Raw genomic sequence first — 24,317 nt, 5'->3', positions numbered from 1 at the left:
CCAGCACAAACACGAGGAGCAGACAATATTTAGATAAGATCTGAGATGGAATTAACAATGTTGTCATTTGAAGAGACTATTAAAGCTTATTTACATCAAAAAATGTAGCAACAATTACATTGAAACCTGTATATGTAATGTACTAAAACACAGGCATTCCTAATTCATTCATAATATGCCATATAATGTTCAAAAGGTTCAAATTGTTAGTCACCAAGATATTAAATTTGACAATTGTTTAAATATTATATATATATATATATATATATATATATATATATATATATATATATATATATATATATATATACATACACACACTATTTATTATAAATGATTTATCCGTGACTCTTTAATTCAAATAACTATTTACTATTTATTTAGTACCCAAAATATTTCTCATCATCATCTTAAAATTTTTGTGGAAACCATGACTGAAAATATTTTGTGACAAAATATATGTCATACACACACACATACATATATATATATATATATGGGCCATTCTACAGAATTGGTGCAAAGTCAGAGGTGGAAACATCTTGACATTTTTTATTTTTTTCCCACAAATTTTGCATGTATGCAAATTGTATAATATGCAAGGTACACATTTATAGTAATTGTGCAGTTAATTCTCATACTGTATTTTCAGAAAATGCTGAAATATTTTCATTCTCCCTAAATTTGTCACTACCGAAACACAATAATATATCATTTATTAAGAAGGCTTATAATGACCTATTACGATTTTTTTGCATCTACCTACTAAAAATATTTTTTTTCTATTTTTAAAAAATATGTTTACAGGTTAAATCAATAATAATTACAATTTTAATAATATTTAAAGTGTAATTTATGAGATTTGTTGAATTTTGAATCCAATCTTTTTATGTAGAAGGCATAAAGTTTATCATACTGATTCTAAACATAAGGATTCATTAGTTCACATATGCATTAAACCAAACACTGTCATAACATATTATTTGATAATTCAATATACATTATTTTTGACAAAACATCCCACGTTTCGGTAGTGACTGCTCATTTTCGGTAGTGACAGTACTGTTTTGGTAGTGACCACAATACTTAAATTGTCATAGCTTATTTAGACTGTCAAGATTTTATGTTAATACAAATAACTAACTATGTTGCACATATGCAGTCAGCACATATAGCAGACACATCTGACAGTAAATATCTGATAAGATCACCTAGAGCTATTCTATACTTTGGGTCTTGAGGTGCAAGTGAGACGAGGTATGCATAGATTGTTCTACCTAAAAACGTCTTACAATGTAGATTGTTTCAGAATCACTGTTTTATTTTTACAAAATGTCCATTGCAATAGACATCAGAATTATTTAAGTGTACAAAATGGTCTCCCTTAAAAATGACTAAATGGATTCCATTTATAGCCTAAAATTACAGTAAATTAAGGAACAAATATAACCTCCATTCCAATATTTCATGTTAATTTTGAAGTGAGTGAGTGAATGTGTGAGTGTGTGAGTGTGTGAGTGTGTGAGTGAGTGAGTGAGTGAGTGAGTGTGTGAGTGAGTGAGTGTGTGAGTGAGTGAGTGAGTGAATGTGTGAGTGTGTGTGTGAGTGAGTGAGTGAGTGAGTGAGTGAGTGAGTGAGTGAGTGAGTGTGAGAGTGAGTGAGTGTGTGAGTGAATGTGTGAGTGAATGTGTGAGTGTGAGTGAGTGTGTGAGTGTGTGAGTGTGTGAGTGAGTGAGTGAGTGAGTGAGTGAGTGAGTGAGTGAGTGAGTGAGTGAGTGAGTGAGTGAGTGAGTGAGTGAGTGCAAGTGTAATTCTCCCTGTCAAGTTAATTATATAAATTAACATTTCTGACAACAACCTAACAACACTTCGCTAGTATCATGGACTGCACCTTTAAGTAATTGTAATGTGATGAGGTTACAGAATTAAAACTTGCATACTAAACCACTACTAAAACATACTACAATACTAATGATTTGCATAACTGTACTAAAATGTAGTTTAATTCTCAAAATAAAGGATTATTTGTTCCCTTTTGTCACTACCAAAACAATGATGTCACAACCGAAACTTCAAGATTTGTTTTGGTTGTGACTGTTTTGGTAGTGACAATTTTAGATAATTTTGAGCCTAGTTCGAAGATGCTAATCAGCACACGGTTAGCAATTACTGGTCAGAACAGTTGTACACATATAAAAACGAAATTTTATGGAATAACATCCAAAAAAGTGTTCTTAATCGCAGAAAAAATGTGTTTGGTAGTGACATTCCTTAAAGTTACACACAGATTTTCAGACTTTAAAACACTATTACATCAAAATGATGGGACAAATCTTTTCACCAAGTAGCATATGAGAGAGAGGGACACAGGAATATTTCCTGATCAAAAAATTAGGGGTGTGGTTAAAATCAGTCTCAGCCAGTGGACTAAAACATTCACTGTTTCGGTAGTGACATGAAAATAAGGGACACATTTTTTTACATACAGTTTCATGATTTAAAAATAAAATAAAAAATGTATATTTTTTTATACTTCATTTTTTTAAAACAATCAAAAAGATATGTTTAAAAACAAGAAAGAAAAAAATTACAAAAAATGTTTCAATATAATTTTCACAAGTTGAAATTTAGATGTTAGGGTTTGGGACAGCCACCTCCCAATTGAAAGTACCCTATAAATGATGAGTTTGTATATATAAAGCTTAGTGATATTTGAAATGTTATAGTGGGTTTCAATAGATAATTGAAGGATCTTAGTAAACATCTAAGATTTGAATAATTAAATGCTTTTAAAATGTGTTTTTTTGATGTAGGACAGCAGTTTGCACCAATTCTGTAGAATGGCCCATATATATATAAAATAAATAAATTATTTAATGTCTTTACTGTCTTCTGCTGGCATTTCTGTAATCTGGTCTAGGGGATTACATTGGGATCTGTTATGGTTAAAGCTGATAGAGGGTTGTGTTATGGTTCAAGTCGAGATATTTTAATCTGTTTATCTAATAAGGAAGAGGAGGAAACATAGGCCTGGGGACTTAAAACTGATTTATTCACGGTCTAAGTTCGGACCTAAAACGGACAGATGATTTAAGCGAGAGCCACAACATCCCGTTCTAAGAAAGTACGGTGAGATGTTTAACATCCCTTGGTCCGCTTTCCACTCAAGTAGTGTTGTGAAGCGCTACACCGGCTCCAGCGCAGTGAAGTTGTGCAACAGAGCACGCTGGGATGATGATGATACCTTAGGCGAATCTGACAAACAGCTCTAAACATGTAGAGACAATGGAGTGGAACTCTCTGGAACAACACACGAGAAAGTAAACTGTTTGCAAACATTACTTAATTTCAATTGATTTTACATCTGTGCCCTGACACGGTGAAAAATGATAGCACATTCCGTGTATTCGTACGATTACATCTGTGCTCTATATCATGTACCATGTATAAACACACAAGCAAACAGACACTTAAGCATGCTATACAAAGCACACAAGCCATCAATCAACCCGCTCGCCCCAGCGACCCACATAACAGTTTTTTTTATTTTATCTGTCAAATGAAATTATATACCACATACTCCTGTTTGAGAAGAGGAGCTGTTCATGCATACAGCGTTTTGGCCCCCTGAGGAGACTGCAAAAGCCATTAGAGAGAAGCATCGAGCTTCCAAGAAACACAAACAGTAGCATATGAGTCCGTGGCAGAGCCCTATCAGATCCACCCAGGGGCTTTTATGTGTGATACTCGACCTGCCTGCATTTCCACACTGTGGCAAAGACAACAAGTAGCAGAGAGGCTGCCGGTGCAGGCAGATGCACATCTGCACATGACACACAGAGCAAAGATTAGGCCAAGAGGGTACCTGCCCCCAACCACCACAATGCGGGCACAGGGAATGGCATCTGTGCAAGCTCCTGTCATCACGAAACAATGAACTATGAGCACTTTTAGAAAATGAACTCTTAAAACACTTTTAATTTGATACACATCACGGGACAATTGTCGTTTCTTTTATTAGCGTTTTTCCAGAAATTTTATTTTCACCACACTTCAAAATGTATTGTTTCATTATTATGTGATCGAAATAATGATGGTGGAAACTAAATGGGAATTTTTTTTACAAAATGACATGAAAATGCCAATAAAAATATTATTATATTGTTATTCTTGCAAAAATTATATTACAGCTGTGAGAATTATAAAAAAAAAAAAAAACTTTTATTCAACAAGGAAGCATTTAAATGATCAAAAGTGAAAGTGTATATAGATAAGGCCTAGGTATTGACATGTCACAATTCAATGTTGATTACTTTAGACATATATCAGCTAAAATGCATGGCAAATTTTCTCAAGAAAAAAATCTCTTAACTAATGCTATGGAAGTCAGTTGGGACTACATAAGCCTACAATTAAATTGAAGGTAAACATTTACTAATTTGTGATACACATTACACTCAATGATGATTTTTTAATAATAATAAAGTTATAATATAATAATAAAGTACTTTACAATTACATAATCATATTTCTACTCTAATTACTTTTTTTAAATATAAAAATGTAAATGGTGGCTTTCAAAAAAACTTGCCTGATTTAATCAAACATTCATTAAATATTGAAAAACAAAGAATTAAAATGAATATGTAATTATCAAAATGCTCCTATCTAGAGTACATTTTTCTAACTGACGAACAAGATTATGGACACAGAATATGATTTTTCTGAGATAAATGTGACGTTATGTGAAATTGTTTACAAGCTGTTTAACTGACGTCTGTCCACGGTTGAAACATTAAGAGATTTCTATGTGACATGACATGGATTTATGTTAGTTGTACGTATCTTTTAACATACTTTCAGATATTCATTCATGTTTATTTCACGCTATAACTGACATTAAAACTCTACCGCTTCTCTTGAGCTGAGCTGCACCAGAGCAATCTGTCATGCCACAGCGCAAAAACAGTTTTTTTTTAATTTCACAAATAAATGAAAGTAATTAAAAAGCATAAACACAACATATGACAGATAGTTCAGGTCCTCATATCTGATTGATGAGAGGCCTTAATAATGCGTTTAAGTGTTTTGAAGTTGAAGAAACACCCAAACATACGGCAAAATGGAGCACTGGAACAGGTCAGATGGATTGGTGACAGAAAGACTATTGTGTTCCTCACTGAACACTTCCAAGAGTTAATCTCCACTTGTGAATGTTTCCAAAATAAACGAGGACACCAGGGTCAGGAACACACACTCCCTCGAACGCTCCATGGGAAGTGCTAGAGAGCTAGCTGAAACCAAAGCCTGCGGTGCCGGATGAGAGCAGAGGAAAGGGCTGGTGCGAGAACGGAAGGTCAGGAGGTGATAAGGGCCGGACCCATTCGCGCAGACGTGGCCGCTGAGGCTCCGGTACGCACCTCCGCCCCTTGTTAGAACCCAGAAAATCTTTGTCTTGCATCCTAGCAACCCAGTGTATATTTCGGATGCATGTGCACAAGCTTGTACGGCCAACTCCAGTCCCCGTTCACAGGGGGTGAGGGTTCACTGATTGCAGATAAGAGCTCGGCTCTTCCTCTCTACATCCGCCATCATATTCAGACCGAATCCGGGACTATCAGAGAGCAGACTGGCTTATAATTCAGTCCATCTGATGTTCCCACCGCAGTAGAGGTGACTCGCACACCTGATGTTCTAACAATTAACAACTACATAGTTTGTAAACGTCTCTCCAGACAGGAAGCAGGGAATAGGGTACACATCTAATGAGAGTAAACAGTAATTAGGCAGCTATGCTTTACCTGATATTTGATATGTAATGAAACACAGATGCAAAGTTCCAGAAAGTCACAATCTGAAAAAACGAACACACATTTCTCTCAGTTTCTCTGAGCAACCAATGGCCTTGCACGATTCGACACAACAGACTTGTTTACTGTCTGCAGTTTCCAACCTAATTACCTTCCACTTTCCTCACGGCCTCGTAACGGAACATAAGGAAGAGAGAAGAACACAGTGGTCAGGTTCCTGTTCCAACCCTGCATGATCACTACATGATTATTTATTACATGAAATTTGAAGCTTGGGAGCATAGACGTAAGGTCTCATTTTAAAGAAAACCATTGGCAGAATATTGTTGAAGTTAATGAAAATGTATATAAAATATATACCCTAAAACTGCTAAAAAAGCATTATGTTGTGTTCCAAATTTGAGGTTTATATTTCAAAAAATAAGCTTTCGGTAAGATTTTGTTTTGTTTGGGCACAGTACCAAATTTTCCCCATCAAATGCCAGCAAAACTCCACTGGTGCACACAGTGGTTGGATTTGTGAGAGCGTTTTTCTTTCGCATATATTACACACAAGAGAACACATTTTTTTACTACACATACAAACCACACTCTTGACATCCATACCAACACACCCACACAATTATAGCTGCATAATTTATCCAATTGGCACTATAATATGCAGAAGCAGAAAACAGGAATAAAGCAAATATTTTCTTTAAGGCCAAACCTGAGAAATTTACCTGGATTTTTTTTTCTTTTTCATTTTTAACAAATTTAAATTCTGAAGCTTTGCCAGCTGAATGAAAGCCTATTAACAAAAACTATCAGCCTATTAAGATAACTTTATTGTTAAATGACCCTGGTGTTTAAAATGGCAAAAGTATGGTTAAAAAACAGCTAATTATACAAACTATTAATACAACTATAATAGTATGTAAATAATACTAAAATAATACTGTCATGAACCCTGAATGAATTTCTTTCATTTCATTATCACAAAGTTCAAGCTGCTCTATTCATATAACGTGACCAAGGGCTGTCAAGGGCCAAAAATGAGCAAGCACCATAAAACACCCTAAAAGGTAGTCCAATGAATCACATTATATTCTGAGATTTGCGAGTAATGCCAGAGGGGAGGATTGTTAGTAAATAATGTCTTCGAAATCTGGTCTCTTGCTCATATAATGACTTTGTATGGCTTTAACAAAAACTTGTAATATTGCACATTAGCCACCCGGACTACATTTATGATGCATTTTTGGAACTTGACAGTCACTGGTCACCATAGGGGCTTTCGAACAGCTTTATAGGAACTAGCCACCAGGGTGGTCTCCAGGAAACAAATTTTCCATAAGGCTATTTTCCTGGTTGCATCTAGTAGGAACTCTAAAGTGATGCAAGCTGGTTGTCATTTAAAGGGATAGTTCACCAAAAAATGAGAATGATGTCATTAATTACGCTCACTACTGCTTCTCGAGCAGAGCTGCACCAGAGCAATTTGTCATGCCACAGCACCAAAACAGTATATTACGCACAGACACACGCACGCGCCAAACTGCTGAAATCACGTGACATTGGCGATCCGAATCATTGATCGATTCACTGATTCATAGTGGTTTGAATCTTTATTTGAGGTTTGAAAACAAACATGGAAGAGCAGACTGAAGCTGAATAAAATCATAGTTTTTGTTATTTTTGGACCAAAATGTATTTTTGATCCCTTTCTGGACATGGACAGTACAGTGTGTATAGTCTGCATATGCTCTGGGACTAAAATATAAAATATCTTAAACTGTGTTCTGAAGATGAGCGGAGGTCTTACGAGTGTGGAACGACATTAGAGTCATTAATGACATCAATTTCATTTTTGGGTGAACTAAACCTTTAAACACTTTGGCTATAATTATTGATTACCTTTTATTAAAAATTGTTTTGCAACCACCTTTTGCGAAGATAACAGGTCTGAGTCTTCTCCTATAATGCCTGATGAGTTTGAAGATCATCTGACAAGAGATCAGAGACCGTTCCACCATACAGAATCTCTCCAGATCCGTAAGATTCCCAGCTCCATGTTGGTTCTCTTCAGTTCACCCCACTCATTTTCAAATTTTCTATAGGGTTCAGGTCATGGCAGAAGCTTCATTTTGTGGTCAGTGACACATTTGTGTGTTGATTTTGATGTTTGTTTTGGATCATTGTCCTGAGGAAGATCCAACCACGGCCCATTATAAGATTTCTAGCAGAAGCCGTCAGGTTTAGATTTTTTATCTGTTGGTATTTGATGGAATACATGATTCCATGTATCTGAACAAGATGTCCAGGAACTCCATCAACAAAAATAGGCCCACAATATTAAAGACCCAGCATTATACTTAACCATCGGCATGGGGTACTTTTTATCCCTGTTTGCACCAAACACATCTGGTGGGTTTTCTTCCAAAAAGCTAATTTTTTTGTTTCATCTGACCACAGAACAAGGTCCCTTTTGAAAATCCAGTGGTGTCTGACAACTGAATATGCTGGAGCTAGGAAGATTTTTCTTGAATCCCTCTTAAACAACTTGAGGTGATTTATAGGGTTGTTAGAATTTTTTAGGGTGCTTTTACACTTAGTTCGTAGTTCAGTTTGTTTGGTCCGGACCAAAAAACTAAAACAAAACATTTAGTCCTGGTCTGCTTGGCGTTCACACTGGCATTTTTAACAGCGAACCTAGAAATACTGAACCAAAGGCAAAGGGAGAAGTTCACAACCTGATTGGTCGGCTTTTATGACGTATATTACACAACGGAGCTTGCTTACCGAACATTCAAAACAATGCTGTGTGGTGGATTAAACACGTGTACATATGGTTTTATTTTATTAGAAGCTGAGAACTCAAGAAGAGCTCATATAATGTTTAAAACGCTGAAAACAGCACCAGCATTTCCTCCATTGTATGCAAAAAGAAGATCTGCTGCAAAGAGACGTCTGTACTGATTATTGATGATAATGATAATGATAATGTACTGAACCCATCTTTTTAGCGGACTCGGTCTGCTTGTGTGGTGCGCACCAGGGTTTGGATGGCAGCGTTCACATATGTTCAAATGAATCCTTGGAGAGTCTATGTCCACTCAAACTCTCCTCCTCACCGTGCATTAGACAATATAGACACACGTCCTCTTCCAGTAAGATTCTTAAAGTTGATTGGAACTTCTTAATTATTGCCCTGAAATAGGGATTTACTTACAACCACTTTCTATTTTGTGAAGCTCAACAATCTTTTGCTGCACATCAGAACTATATTCTTTGGTGTGGTGGATGATTAAATGAATTTGACCTTTGTGTTTCCTCATAATTATACTTAATTTTATTATAATTATACAATTCCATGGTCATAGTCACCCTGGTGTGCTAAAAAGTTGTAAATATTAATGGGAATATACTTGAGAGATATGTTTCTAATAAAAAAAGTTTTTGCGCCAAAAAGCAGGTACTTCCGCCAATATCTATAAGAACCATGAAAAGTTTCTCCACTGCGAAAGCAAAATACAAAGTCATATGGGAAAAATTTGAGGATGAGTAAATGATGACAGATAAGTGAGCTATTCATTTTAACTTGACAGTAAGGTGATTCTCTTAAACCGCAATTCTTTTTGCATACTGCACCTCAGGGCATGTCAAACTGTAACTGTTATGAGGTCACAATGTTGTGGAACCGCTTTTGAAATCTTGGTGTAAATCCAGAGCTTACTACACATCCGTTCTTGTTCAGACCAAAACCACTAGAAATTTGATCAAAAGACCTGAATCAAGTATTGCCAAAAAATACCTTCAAAAAAAAAAACCAAAACTAAATGCTGTTGTGCTCAATGTGACAAGTATTTAGAGAATATAATGAATGATGGGATGTGTTGTGCATGTGTGGATGCACTTCTCTTCATTAATGATTTGGGGAACACTTTTAACCACAAGTAACTTTTAAATGAGTAATAATAATAATAACACAATTGACTTACTCTTCTTGCCAGGCCCAGGGCGATATAGCACTTCTCTCCGGAATCCACAATCTCCACTTCAAAGTAGTGACTCCGTGTTGTGAGGGGCTGCCGGGCCTGGGCCAGACCCACGTCCATGATGCTCTTCCCTTTCCCAACATATTCCAGAAGCTGTGGCAGAACACATCATAGACTTAATCAAGACTTAATTTAGATACATTATAGAGCAGGAGACATCATTACAAATGTTGTAATCTAGAGATGTTAACGGTTTGCTCAGGTGAATTATCTGGTCAGTTTAAAGGTTATTCAGATTAAAACCAAATGTATCCAACAAGTCAGCCTGGCTGTGAGTAGTTTTGCAAAATCAGGAAAGCTGTGCTCCAAACAAACCTGGCTAAATTAAATATTTTCATGAAAGATAACCTTGGTTCATTTATAATTATTTAAATAAATTAAACCTTTTATTTAGCAAGGATTAATTTAATTGATTACATATGAGTGTGACTATTAAGACGTTTCAATAAATTACACAATATTTTTATTACAAATATATGCTGTTCAAATTAACTTTCTAATTATCAAAGAATCCTAAAAAAATTAATATAATGTAGCATCGTTTCCACAAAAATACTAAGCAAAAACGTTAAGCCAAAATACTATATGTCGGCCCATATTGATAGGATAGCATCTTGCAGTTGATGGAGATTTGTGGGATGCACATCCAGGACACAAAGCTCCCGTTCCACCACATCCCAAAGATGCTCTATTGGGTTGAGATCTGGTGACTGTGGGGGCTATTTTAGTACAGTGAACTCATTGTCATGTTCAAGAAACCAATTTGAAATGGTTTGAGCTTTGTGACACGGTGCATTATCCTGCTGGAAGTAGCCATCAGAGGATGGGTACATGACGGTCATAAAGGGATGGACATGGTCAGAAACAATGTTAGTTACGATGTCACAATGTTAGTTAAATTTAGCCTACTATAATATTACCTCCACAGTAAAAAGGCATTTTTGACGAGCTAAGGCAGGCTGATGCTGCTCGCAACGAAAACAATCTAAACAAATAAAAAAATAAAAGATCATACAGTTTGTCTTATACCTTACATCTCCGCGAAATGAATATAAATCAGATCTTCAATTCCGTCGGTATAGCCTATATATATTTAACGGAGTTCACGAAAACTAACGAAAGCTAACTACAATGTAAGCTGACTACAACATAACACGCTCTTACACACGTTTATTTTTTTAGCCATTTGCCAGGAGTAATATTTACACGTGGTTTAAACGATACATTTACACTTGTCCGGTTTTGTCTGAAATGCTTTCAGACACCACCTGAATTGGTTTGTTTATCGGAATTATATATGTCTCGAAAGAATCTTGGAAGGCATTTAGGCCTTCTCCTGGTCGTTTCGCAATCAGATAGATACCTGGTCAGAGAAAACGAATGAAGAAACCAGTTGTAAAAAGGCCATAACTCTAACAGCTGCACTGAAGAAACGCACGCTGCTGCTGGCGCAGAATCTATAACCCTGTGAGAGCCATGTCTTCACAGTCGCTTAAGCTATTATGGTCTCATGTTAAGCTACTATGGTCTCATGTTGTTTAGACCAGCGCGGCACATCTCATTGTTTCTTTTAATTAATAAAATAAATATAAAACGAAGGAGAAGCCTAAAAAAGGTCCGAAGTCCGTCCTGTGTTTTAGGTATGACATGAAAATTGGCCTGAAGCCCGGCCCTAGGGGTTTAAAAAAAAGTCTCCTTGGGCTCAGGCATAAATGCAGGGCTCTAGGGTGAATCTATGTTCTGTTGTTGAGCTGTTCTGTATGTTCTGCTGTTTGCACAATGAAATAAACACGCGAAAAAGGACTTTTAAACGGGTCACAGACACTCGTCAATTGTATTTTTATGTAATGCCAATTCAATATTATAATCTTATCAGTTAACGGTTAATAAACGATTAATGAAAATCGGTTGTCGGTCGGGAAAATTAAACAAAATTAGCATCCCTAATTATAATACATTTTATACCTGTAGCCTTCTTACCCATCTAAGAGGTAGGAAATATACAGAAATTGTTGAGGTTAAAATTGAAATGATCAAACTGTCTGCACTGCATAAATAGAACAACTCCTTACTAAAGGTGCAGTCTTCTGTGTTACCTTTGTTCTGATTAACATTAATGACAGGCATCATTAGTCGCTGCTGTTCCTTTAAGATCTGTCACTGCAAGACATGATGCAGATCTGATGCCGTCACAGGCATCTAATTTTCTCCACAACTATTTTAAGCTCCTTTAAGGTGTTATTTAACTAACTCAATCAGCACCCTAGTTCAGTAGTCAGGGCACTGATCAGGGAGTTGGCCACATTTATGTATATGGTATACTGATTCACAACCTAGGAAATAGACGCACCCAGGACATTCACAGACAGTGCGTTCTCTTTTGTCTTGTAATGCTTCAATGGCATTTGCATGAATAAGAGCGTAATCATATAATGGCTAGCCAAAGGATGACAGAAAAAAATGGATGCTGCGTTAATTGCGTTAAATATTTTTAACTATAAATATGTTTAAACTGAAAAAAATGAAATCACCTGCGGGCATATATATATATATATTCTATCACTGGCTGATGCGGAGAAGCTTGTCCATGCCTTTATCTCCTCCAGGCTGGACTACTGCAATGCGCTCCTTATTGGCATCCCTAGCAAAAATCTCCAGAGGCTGCAGTGTATTCAGAACAGCGCTGCTAGGATCCTCATGAGGGTGCGCAAATACGACCATATCACCCCCATTCTAAAATCACTCCACTGGCTTCCTGTGTCGTTCAGGATCGAGTACAAGATCTCTCTCCTTACCCACCAGTGCATCCATGGTGATGCTCCCTCCTATCTCAAGGAACTCCTCACCACACAAACAGCCACTCGTAACCTCCGCTCTGTTTCCCTGTATCGCCTCAAAACTCCCACAGCCAATCTCCGTACTATGGGGGATCGGGCCTTCTGCTCTGCAGCCCCCAGTCTGTGGAATGCTCTCCCTGACCACCTGCGGACTCCACAGACTATAGATACTTTTAAGCGTGGTCTTAAAACCCACCTTTTTAGCAGAGCTTTTAATTGACTTTTAATTGACTTGCTACTTGTTTAATTTATTTTATTTTATTTTTCGGTTTTATTTATTTATTGTTGTTGATTGTTTTGTTTTTGTTTTTAAATTCTGTAGCACTTTGAGATTTTGTTTAATATAAAGTGCATTATAAATAAAATTTATTATTATTATTATTATTATTAATATATATATATATATATATATATATATATATATATATATATATATATATATATATATATATATATATATATATATATATATATATATATATATAAAATATATAATATACTTTAAGTGAGTGCTGTTTTAAGCTCAAGGCAGTTAGAAAAGAGTATTCAGAAGAATAATCTACAAGAAATCAAATCAAGTATGGGCAAACTCAAACAACCAGGAGTGATGACACACTGATTTTTTCCATCAGGTGTGTTAGCAGAGATAGACATAATAAGATTATTAGAGAAGACAAAAAGGTTGACATGTCTTAAATAAGTTTATGGAATACTGAGGGTGGGGCAAGGTCTTTCAATTACAGACATGTGAGTGGTATTGACAGCCCCACCTACAAAAAGAAATTCACCAAAGGAACAATTTTGACGTAGCAAGAGGTCAATTTTCTGTTATAATTATATATATTTATATGCAATATTAGGAAATCACTTGAATGAAGGTCTTACACTGTTGTGACTGGATGTGGAAGATTATGAGGTTTAATCAGATTTTAAGATGGTGAAATGTTGTTCATGCAAGTATGAGCCATTTCCTACAGACTATCTCTAGCCTTGCCTAATGCATGCTCAAACATTCAATTCAAAGACCAAATCTTCAGCACTTTAGTTTAAACATGGAGAGAGGCCTATAACATTTTTAGGCATCATATGTCTGTTCAAATTATCAGAGGGGCAAAAATGTGGCCAAACCTAATAAACTGCCTACCCAAATGGTTTCTTTGGACATCTTATGCACTTTTGGAACATTCAATTAAAACCCCAAAACTAGACTGGTTATCAAAGGCATTCTTGAACTGTCAAAACTTCAAGTTAAAACCTAAGCCCCATTTCCACCGAAATTACCCATAGCAATTTGTCCCAGGAACCTTTTTCCCAGGAACTCTTTTTCCGCCAGACCTGCTGCTGTCTGTGTTTCCATCGCGGTCTAAAGTACCGTGAAGATTAGTCCGGTGACGTAAGACTGCTGCGCGCGTCGACTTTACAGTTCCCACTGGATTTCGTCCTTTGCAAATAAATATAATAAAGCCTGAACCTTATCGTTGGCCCGTTGGTTGTATTTTTTTAATTAGATTGTAGATTCGAATAGCAATCGACTCTCTGCACGCACCGCAACAGACTTGTGTGAAATAAAAGGCTGCGTCGAGTCGACCAATCAAAATACTGTGTAAACTCAATCAATCAGCATTTCGATCTGCCAAGTCCACCCCTGAAAGTTTCTGAACTTTGAAAAAGTACTACCTCGCAAGCAGGGCCTTTTTGAGGGGAAAATATTTACCTGGAACTTCATTCAGATGCACATAATTTATTAATATGTAAATATATATATTTTTTAATATAATATATAAATCCTTTGTTCAGTTGAGTTCTTACAATATCCCAAATGTTTCCAACTATTTGTAAATTGTGAGAAAATTGCTATTTTAACTAATGAACCGGGACGTCTGAGGGAGTCGCCTGTCAATTGTGTAATATCTGCGTTATCATATATTTCCGCTGAGCGAACGCACAGAGTAACGTCATGACATCATTTTAAACACACTTAAATATATCTAATATGATTAACGAGCTGCGTTACCTCATACTCATGACCGGAAAAGCGGAAATGGGTCCCGTCATAATAAAAGTCCCGCTGCTCATGAGTCATGTGTTGTGTAACAATCGCTCAGCTCCCTCAACACTCGGTCCTGCTCTGCTTCATACTACATTAATGCTAATAATCACATTCATGAACATAATTTCTGCCCGAGTCCTATCCTGATTCTTTTCCACTGGCTGTGAGGGAATCCCAAAATTCCGAGCTGAAACTTGGCATCATCAAGCAATGCCTTTATTTTGAATAGACGCCCTCTGGTGGATGGAAAAGTTACATAGTGCAGCTTTAAGAAGGTGCATGTAATGACTGAAGATGTCAATCACTTCAGTTGCGACGTGCAAATGCCAGTCATTGCTCAATGCTGCATACCACGTTGTAATTAGAAAAATTTTGACAGTCTTCAGACTACAGAACACAAACACAAATTGGCATGGGACCACTTGAAAGCAACTGCCTATCAGTGAGTAATGAATTGTGCTGAAGTAATCTCTTGGTTATTGGACCTGCAGTCTGTCCGTGACCTACAGACTCCAACACTCCAAATGACAACGTAAATATTATTCCTCCCGTAACATCAAATATTAGCAGTTCACCCATCGGGTAAAACCATAACATTTAAAGATCTTTATTATTCCTGTAATATTAAAAAGTGTTTTGTTTTTTAAACATTGACGCGTTATTACTAACGAGCACTTTTATTGTTCTTGTTTTATTTTCATCAACAACATGGTTTTATTAAAATAACTTCCTTATTATCTGCATATGCTATTTTGTTTTATTTATCCATGGAACATGGATTTTGCTTCATTATAGCCCAAGTAATGTTGTCATTATTTAAATATTTTAATGTATAGGTTTTTTTTGGAAGGCAATCGATTTTTTTTGGTGGCACTTTAAAATAAGGTCTCATTTGTTAATAAATTAACTAACTAACATGAAATAACAGAGAGCAATAACCTTTGTTAATGTTAGTTAATAAAATATTTGTTCATTTTAGTTCACAGTCCATTAGCTAATGTTAACAGATACAACTTTGAATCTTAAAAATGTCTTAGAAAATGTTGAAATTAATATTAACTAAGATAATAAATCCTGTAGAAGTATTGTTCATTCATTGTCAGTTCATGTTAAAGGGTTAGTTCACCCAAAAAGGAAATTGATGTCATTAATGACTCACCCTAATGTCGTTCCACACATTCAAGAAAGTTTTAAAAGTTAAGGAATCTTGCACTGGTTTAAACTAGGCTACTCTTTTGTAAAAAAAAATTGTATTGTATAGTTTTATTTATGTTGAAGCGTTTGGGGCATAACTTTTAATGGTGAGCCTTCTATTTTTATAATCAGGCTTACAAAGTATATCCAAACTTGGATTTAGATTTATTGGAGAATATATCAGTTATCGACTTTCAAACATAAAGTATTATGGGTTATCGGTATCGGACAATATTTTCATATTGGTGCACCCCTACTAATGAGCTGCCAAACTAGACAGATAGATAACTAGACAGAAACACATGCCTATGATGGCTAAAAATGCTCCTACCTTTCTCTTATGTTCTGTTTCTGGCCCCACAGCTCTGTGAGCAAAGCTTCTAAACTCACAACAAAGCATCATGATTACTTTCAGATTGCAACTGGTTGTCATTAATTACTTAGAAATTTCCATTTGCAACGACAGAATCAGCGCTTTATTGGTGCAATGGAAAGATTTCTCTGATTCCATTTACAACAACCTTTGGTATCTTTGTTTACACCGGTAAATGACTGCAGGTCAGGCAGAGACTCTGACAAGGGGCCTCACGCTGGTCATGACCACACGTTTTGTAAAACACAGAAACATGCGTGCAAAAGGCAGACACAGCCATTAAACGGGCAGGAACAGAATGCTGTCAGTTGTCCAAGAATATCCCAAACTGACATCATAAACACTGATGAACTACAGAAAGTAAGATGCACAATTCTGCAAACAATCAGGCATCACTTTGATCAAAGCAGGCTTGATCAATCCAACTAAATTGATCAATGTTCAACATTGAGGAACGCGTATTTCTCAAACAGAAGTTATTCTCTTCTCATCTCCCGATGCTCACTGGAGAATGCGCCCACCGAAGAGCGGTATCCAATTAATCAGTATTAATTGTGTTTTGGTTTATATAGACGCAAAGTGGCACTTTTTTTCTGCATTCACCCAACTCTTCTTTTCAACATCAAGTTTTCGTGCCAGGACAGTTGCCTGCTCATTTAAGGATGGAGGCAAAAATCACACCTAGTCACACATTCCTGCCTCCATGATGCTGAGTAATGGGGAGGTTGTCTACCTTTATACCACTCCTAACAGCTCTCAACAACTCCCAGCATGCATGGATGACAGCGCTGACAGATCCGACATGCTTTCGAACGGCACCATCCCCAGACCTGCGTCGGGGCGGCAGCTTGTTTTGTTGACCTGCTGCCCCGGCAACAGGTGCAACATTGCGAGCAAGCCCCACAACTTCCTGTCACAGTGCAGAGAATGTGGAGGACACAAAGAGGGAGACGCCCACAAGTGGAGCCACTGAGGTGTTTGTCTCGTTCATCACTTATCTTCAGCCTTTAAAATAGTCTAAACACAATTTATTCTTAATCCACTTTTTTCTTCAGAGTGTTAAGCTGAACTTGGCATTCAGCTGCTTGTCTAATTGCCAACAATATATTAAAAGCCTCAACATGCAGACTCCGTTAGTTGAGTGATGGGAATCCCGTCCTAAAAAAGCTGAACAAAATGACTTCATACGGTCTATGATAGTCATGTTTACATCATAATATCCTAGTATAATTCTTAAAGGAGGGAGGGGGGTAAAATGCTATTTAATGTATTCTGACTTATTTACACTTAAAAAAAGAGTTGGATTCTCATGCTAAAAATGGCCAAAAAAATTTATTTGACTGTATGACTTCATAAAGGGTGGAATTGCTTGTATGGCTGCTTATCCTGGATGAGCGCATGGCACATCAACCAGAGCGAGAGCGAGAGCAAGAGCGCGATCCATTGGGTCACGCAAGCCATCGGCAGCACTGTCATTTTGTTTTTAGACCATGAAATCAACAATCAGTGCGTTCAAATGCACCCTCATATGCGATTAAAATTGGATTTTGGCAATATTGCAATTAAACTTAACCTTATGTAAACAATAATTTGATAAAAATCTCAATCGCAGTAGGCATAATCGCATTAACATATTCCATGCGGCAATTATAAATCACATTAAAAAGGCATGTAAACACCTCAATCGCAATATGGCCGCATTGACCAAAGTCCACGTGAGTGGACGTATACGGATGCCGTGCATTGTTCAAACAACTTAATGAATGAATTCCATGACATTATACTGAAGTTCTCTTCTCCAAATCACTAAATTCTGTCAACACAGCCCGTCTTCATCCACACAGCCTAGGCAAACCCAACATTGTGATGTTCATCGCAGGATCGATTAATATCCAGTCTGTCCATAAATATGTATTTTGAATTTGATGCAAGTAGAATAAAAAAGCCGGTAACATGCATAATGTATGCCTATCTGAGTGTGGTATAACTTAGTAGCGAATAATTAAAATTGCATGTAAACTGGAGTGAGGACTTCAGTTCGTGTCATGTAAATATCTTACTGTGATTAAGACCGTACTCCAATTATTAGAAATAATCACATTATCAATGCATTATTGATGTAAACAGTCAATGTCACTAAAGAAGTGTGGTTTTACTTGTGAGGGAAAGATAACCTTGTTCAGCTTCCCAAATACCCCAGAGTTAAGGAAACAGTGGATGCAGTTTGCTTTTCCAGAGTAGCAAGAGTTCTGCAAGTGTGTTTGTGTGTCATAGGTGTGTGTGTGCTCATGCTCTGTCCATTGCAGTCCTCCACCACGAGTTTGGCTGTTTTCGGAAAGAATCGGTACAGCGTATCTATTTTTAAAAATAAATATCATAAAACTAAAATACTCTTTGGCGATATGAAGGATGCTATACTACTCTATAGGTACTCAAGATTAAAATGAGATTGGTTGAAACTGTGTGTTATGTACCCTTTAAAATATTTTAGGACAAGATGAGGCAGAAAAATACCCATCCAATAATTTTTTATTAATTTAATACATTTTTTTGAGTAAAAGGGTTGTGAGATAAAGAATCTAATTTTCCTTTAGATTTTGCGAGTACTATAAAAACACATTGTAATGGTGGAGTCACCAGTGCACAACACACATAATTGCTTCCACAGAAACGCATTAATGTCTACTTTCACATCATCATCTCCATGACATTCACTGGTGCCCAGCAGGTCAAATAATAAAGCCACTGTTCCAGGAACAGCCACTGTTCCTACACACAAAAAGATACAGTTAGAGGTCGAAACATTTGTTCATCTGTCTACGCCTTGATTTCAAGTTAAAAGAAGTTCAGCAGATCACGTCCACTCAGCTGTGTCTAGCAGCAAGAAAGCAAAAACATGTCAGTCTGCACTGTTTTTAATTATTTTTCTACGTAAATATTCACTTGATGGATCTCTTTGACCATTAGTGCATGTCTCTCTAGCACGTTTTTAAGACGCCAAGACAAGTTAAAAAGATTAAGATAATTGTGCCGCTCCTGGCTGTGGAAGCCAGCATGACTTTCTGAAGGAGCCCTGCATTAAGAAAAAGAAGCTTATAAGGATACCCAAAAAAAGGATAAAAGATAAAAGAAGATAGCTTGAAACACATCCTAATGATTTTTTTGTCTTTACAATCAAAGTAAGTGGGCTTTAATCTTGCTTTGGACCCAAAAGTTATTTATAATATCTTTTTTGAGTTCTGCAGAAGAAAGCAATCCATTCAGGTTTGGTACAACATGAGAGTGAGTAAATTATGACATTTTGGGTGAACTATCCCTGTTATTTAACTCTTTTCCCACCATTGACAGAATTTTTCAAGTTTCCATGTTTTCACTGTTATATGGCAGGGGGCGCTATTACGCATTTTCTAAAAGAGTGCTGAATCTCCTGATTAAAACACAGACTAAAAAGACGCAGAATCAAGTGATGTGATATATGTAATATAACGCAATCATCAACATTAAACAGCATATAAATCAAAACTGCCTAATGCCTAATATAGGACTGTGAAGATTTGGGGGTTGATAGACTCGATCTGCTTAATCTGTTTTGATCATTGTTCTAAATCCCATCCATATGTAGTCATTGACAAAAATGCTATTTTCTCACCTATAATCGCAGTAAGCATAATTTCATTAGCATATGTATGCCGATAATACTTGCATTAAAAAGGCATGTAAACACCTTAATCCCAATATTGCCTCTTTGAACAAAGTGCGCATGTGCGTGGACATATATGGATGCCATGCGGTGTTCACACAACTTAATGAATGAACTCCATGACGAAGAAGAATGTCATATACACCTAAGATGGCTTGAGGACGAGTATATTATAGGGAAATTTTCATTTTTGAGTGAACTATTCCTTTAAAATTACCAGCTTTGGTACCAGTTATGTTTTTGTTTTGTTTTCTTCATGTAACAAGCATTATTTTTAAAATCACAACTAAATATCTTTACTTTTTAATATTCACTTTTTAAAAAAAATAAGTACAAGTTACTTTTCTTTCCTATTTATTGACTGACACCTCTCCTGTCCCCATGTTGAAATAAATCGGGAGTAAGTGCTGATGCATTGCGTGCTCTATGTGAACATTATAGTTATTGTAGTTCTAGACTAAATGTGAGTAAGCATTTACTCAACATGAATAAAAACAGGAGAATGCAAACTCAGAATATAATGACAATCCAAACTGAGCCCAATGCATTTCTTCAAAATTAAACCAATAATGTTTAGCTGGAAATCTTAATGGTGGCCTGGTCTGTGGATTCTTTCACCACCTTTTAATAAATCTAACCATCACTACCAGTTATTGCAGCAAGGAAGATGTTGCCCAACCATAATCATTCACTCATGCGAAAGTACTGCTGCAACTGATGCTGTTTTGGACATAGCCTGAGAAAAGACATTTAAATACTTAGATAGCTTTGCACACATCTTCCAAAAAAAAGAAAAAAAGTTTAGAATAGATAATATCAACCACAAAATTCTTTTGGTTTCCTTTTGATTAGTTCATGCTGAAATTACAGAGGAGTTAAAAATAGTCTGCTACATATTTGACCTTTCTGTCAATACCCAAAATTGTAATGGCTCACAAAAAAAAAATACAAAAATGTAAAAGGATTTTCAGAGCATGTTATTCACTTTTAGCCAGATATTTATTCTGAAATATTCAAAAAATAAAAAAATCAGAGATGATGAAACCATTCTTAAATTACATTTTAATTGCTTATTTCTTTGGTAAGTTTCTCTTAATATTCTATTAGTTAAAATGACATAATGAACAGGCACCATTTATTCACTTAATATCAGTATCAAAAGTGACATTTTAAAAATCAAACGTTGTAAGTGTAAACATTAGTTACATTAGTTAACAAATGAAGAATAAGCAACTATTTTAATCAACATTACAAAGATTAATGCATGCTGTAAAAATATATTGATCATTGTTAGTTTATGTTGGCTATAAGAATCAGGCACTGATGTAAAGTTAACAGAAGTTAGAAACAAACAAAAAAACCTGAAAATTAGTAGTCACAAAACAATTTCCTTACCCAAAAATCTGCCGCAATGAGCATCACTGCTGTGTTCCGACAAGGTCAGGAATTTATTTATTTTCGCAACTTTCATGTAATTTCACAACAGAATGGCACTGAGAGCTTCGGGTTAACCTGGGGTTGAACGGCTTGCTCAAAAACACAATGGTGATGGATCTTATGGGTACTGAACCACAAGCATCTGGTTTCTAGCCCCGAATGCTAAACATATCTGAAGTTGGTTACAAGACCATAACTGCTAACAGCTAAATTTCCACCTGCTATGGTGATAATACGCAGATAAAATTAACATTTATTAACAATAGTAATGTGAAAAACCTAATTTGTATAGGAAAATTGTGTGATAATAAAAGAAGCACTCTTTACTTGTTTTCTGGGTAATTCAGTCACAGTTTGGAGAAAAGTATGATTTTCGTGAGACTTTGCAACTTCCTACTTTTTTCTCATATATTAAGGAGTGGAAATTGCTAATAAGTCAATAAGTGCTCCTCTGTTGCTCGTCATTTACTGGTTATAGTGGCAATTTCATGTCTTTTTTTAAATAAAAGTGCTTGTTTGCCACAAAGTGGCCTACACCTTTAAAGGGGTCATATAATGCCATTTTTGTACACATATCATTTTGTGTCTAAAAGAAAACTTTATAATATACTTTAATTCAAAATTCTCATTAGTATTATAAAACACTATTTTTACCTGGTCAAAAACAGCTCTGTTTTCAGCAAGCCATATCAGTGCATGTGAGTACTTGAAATGATAATGAGCTTTGCTCACCCCTGTTCTGGGGGGAGGTTTGACACAACACGCGTGGAGTGTTGCCTTGACAACAGTTGAGGGTATATTTTAGAGAAAGAATGTCAACGGGAGTCTGTGAGGACACATCTGTGCAACCGTATCAATTTGAACCGGAACAAGATGATGGTCCCAACGAATTTCGAAAATTAAGTTCATCATAAAGCGTGCAGGCGATTCAAATGTTACACTCACTTCTTCTGGAGATGCAGCAGGAACACGAATAGTTGGTACCGATCCTTTTTTCAGGAGCAGCTTCTTAGCAAAACCTGCTTTATATTGACTCTAGTTTATAAAGCAGTCTGTGAGAAATGATTCTTGCAAACATGAAAGCACTGATGTTGATCGGGGGGAATATTCCCTTCGAAAACAAAACGGATTTAGGAACATCCGAATGACTGCTGTGTTCGTTATTACACCCAAGAACAGAACACCACAATCGTTTAGACGCCATTCTGCTCCAGCGTATCAACAATGGCGGACTGTGATGCTAGCTAGTAGTGATGTCCGGTTCGTGAACGAATCGTTCTTTTTAACCGGATCTTTATAGTGAACCGGTCAAACCAGTTCACCAAATCGAACTGAATCGTTCTAAACAGTTTGCGTCTCAAATCAGGGCTGATCCCACAAGTTACTATAGTTAGTAACTTTCTGACATGAGTGACAGTCTCTCCGACTAGAAATAAACTAATATCTTGAAGTAGATGTTGAAACTCCAATCGTTAGCTGAACGGAGACATGTTTTGATGAGAGATCTGATGAACGCATGAGAAGCTGATACTGAGCATGTGCGTGTAACCGAAGGTAGCGGTTCTCGGATCATCGGATCAGCAGTACAGAATCGAAAACCGTTTCTGTCGGACACGTTCGATACTGAGAACCGATGAGCTGCGCATGCGTGTTATTTGTTCAGAGGAACGAAATCCAGGTTAAGTGTATAAAACTAATCACGTTTGGAAACATCATAACAAAGCTGTCTTTACTGTATTATTTTAAAGTTTGGAAACAATGGATTGTAAAACGGTCAAATTAAACATTTATTTGTTTTATCAATAATGCATGATATTTTCAGGAACAGCTTTTTTTAAATTAAATTTCTAAGTCGATACACATTTCAAAATGTAATCAAAACAGTAGGTTTGATATCAGACTACATATTCAGCTTGCAGCAGTTCACAGCTCAGCACACACACACACTGATACAGCGGTTCTCGAGTCAGATCGACCGGGTTGCAACGGTTCTCGGATCACCAGTACAGAATCAAGAACCGTTTCTATCGGACACATTCGATCTTTCGGACATGTTCGATTCTGGAAACCGGAGAGCTTAGATACTGAGCACGCGTGATAGCGTCGTAACCAAACTGTTTCTCTCGGAGTGGGACAGCTGATGCTGAATACATGAGCACGGGTGAACTGAGGATTTGTTAAGTATGTTATAATTATGTTATAAATATGTTATGTCAATGTAAGTTTATTTAATCCGTGTAAAACATCAGTGTTTGCACGACAGTGGCTGTATTGAGTGCTGTTGCAAAACATAAATGAAAAAATGTATCCAAGATGATGATGATGTCAATAATAGTTATTACTATACTAAGTTTTGATTACAAATGCTTTATATGGATGTGTTTGAATGTATTTTCATCCGCCGGGATGATAGAAATAACGTCATTACGTAAAGACGTAAAAGAACAGGTGATACATTTTTTTTAAACCGGATCATTGAAACGAACTGTCCAAAAGAACCGGTTCGCGGAAAAGAACCGAACTTCCCATCACTACTAGCTAGCTCAGGGCGGGTCTGTGTTAAAAGCTGCTGTCAATCAATAATTGTGGGAGAGGATGTGTCATCACACTGTCGAACGGCTTGATTTGAGACAGGGGAAAATATAGGGAAATTTCAAAAAACACTGGATGGATTTTTATCATTATAGGATGGATGTGTACAGGCACTGCCAACACATTTCCGACAATCAACTTGTAAAAGTGCATGTACCATTATATGACCCCTTTAAACGTTTAGCTTTACAAATCATCACATTAAAAATAATATTAAAATTGGATAATATTTAGAGCTTTTAAATGCTGGAAAAAGTGTGAAGCACTTGAAAGCCTTTGAAACTTGC

At 36.4% G+C, this 24,317-nt stretch overlaps 1 protein-coding gene across 2 annotated transcripts in view; it reads right to left on the bottom strand.

The window, feature by feature from the left end:
- Nucleotides 1-24,317, bottom strand: part of spryd3 (SPRY domain containing 3) — a 69,210-nt gene that overhangs the window by 12,521 nt on the left and 32,372 nt on the right. For both annotated transcript variants that reach the window (XM_067445699.1, XM_067445698.1), the window contains exon 7: nucleotides 9,791-9,940. In XM_067445699.1, coding sequence (XP_067301800.1) covers nucleotides 9,791-9,940 — 150 coding nt within the window. The remainder of the gene's footprint in view (nucleotides 1-9,790; nucleotides 9,941-24,317) is intronic.

The sequence above is a fragment of the Pseudorasbora parva genome, chromosome 6, assembly GCF_024679245.1.
Source record: "Pseudorasbora parva isolate DD20220531a chromosome 6, ASM2467924v1, whole genome shotgun sequence".
NCBI lineage: Eukaryota > Metazoa > Chordata > Actinopteri > Cypriniformes > Gobionidae > Pseudorasbora > Pseudorasbora parva.
The sequence above is the reverse complement of the archived record's forward strand: the minus strand, read 5'-3'. Positions and strand labels throughout refer to the sequence as shown.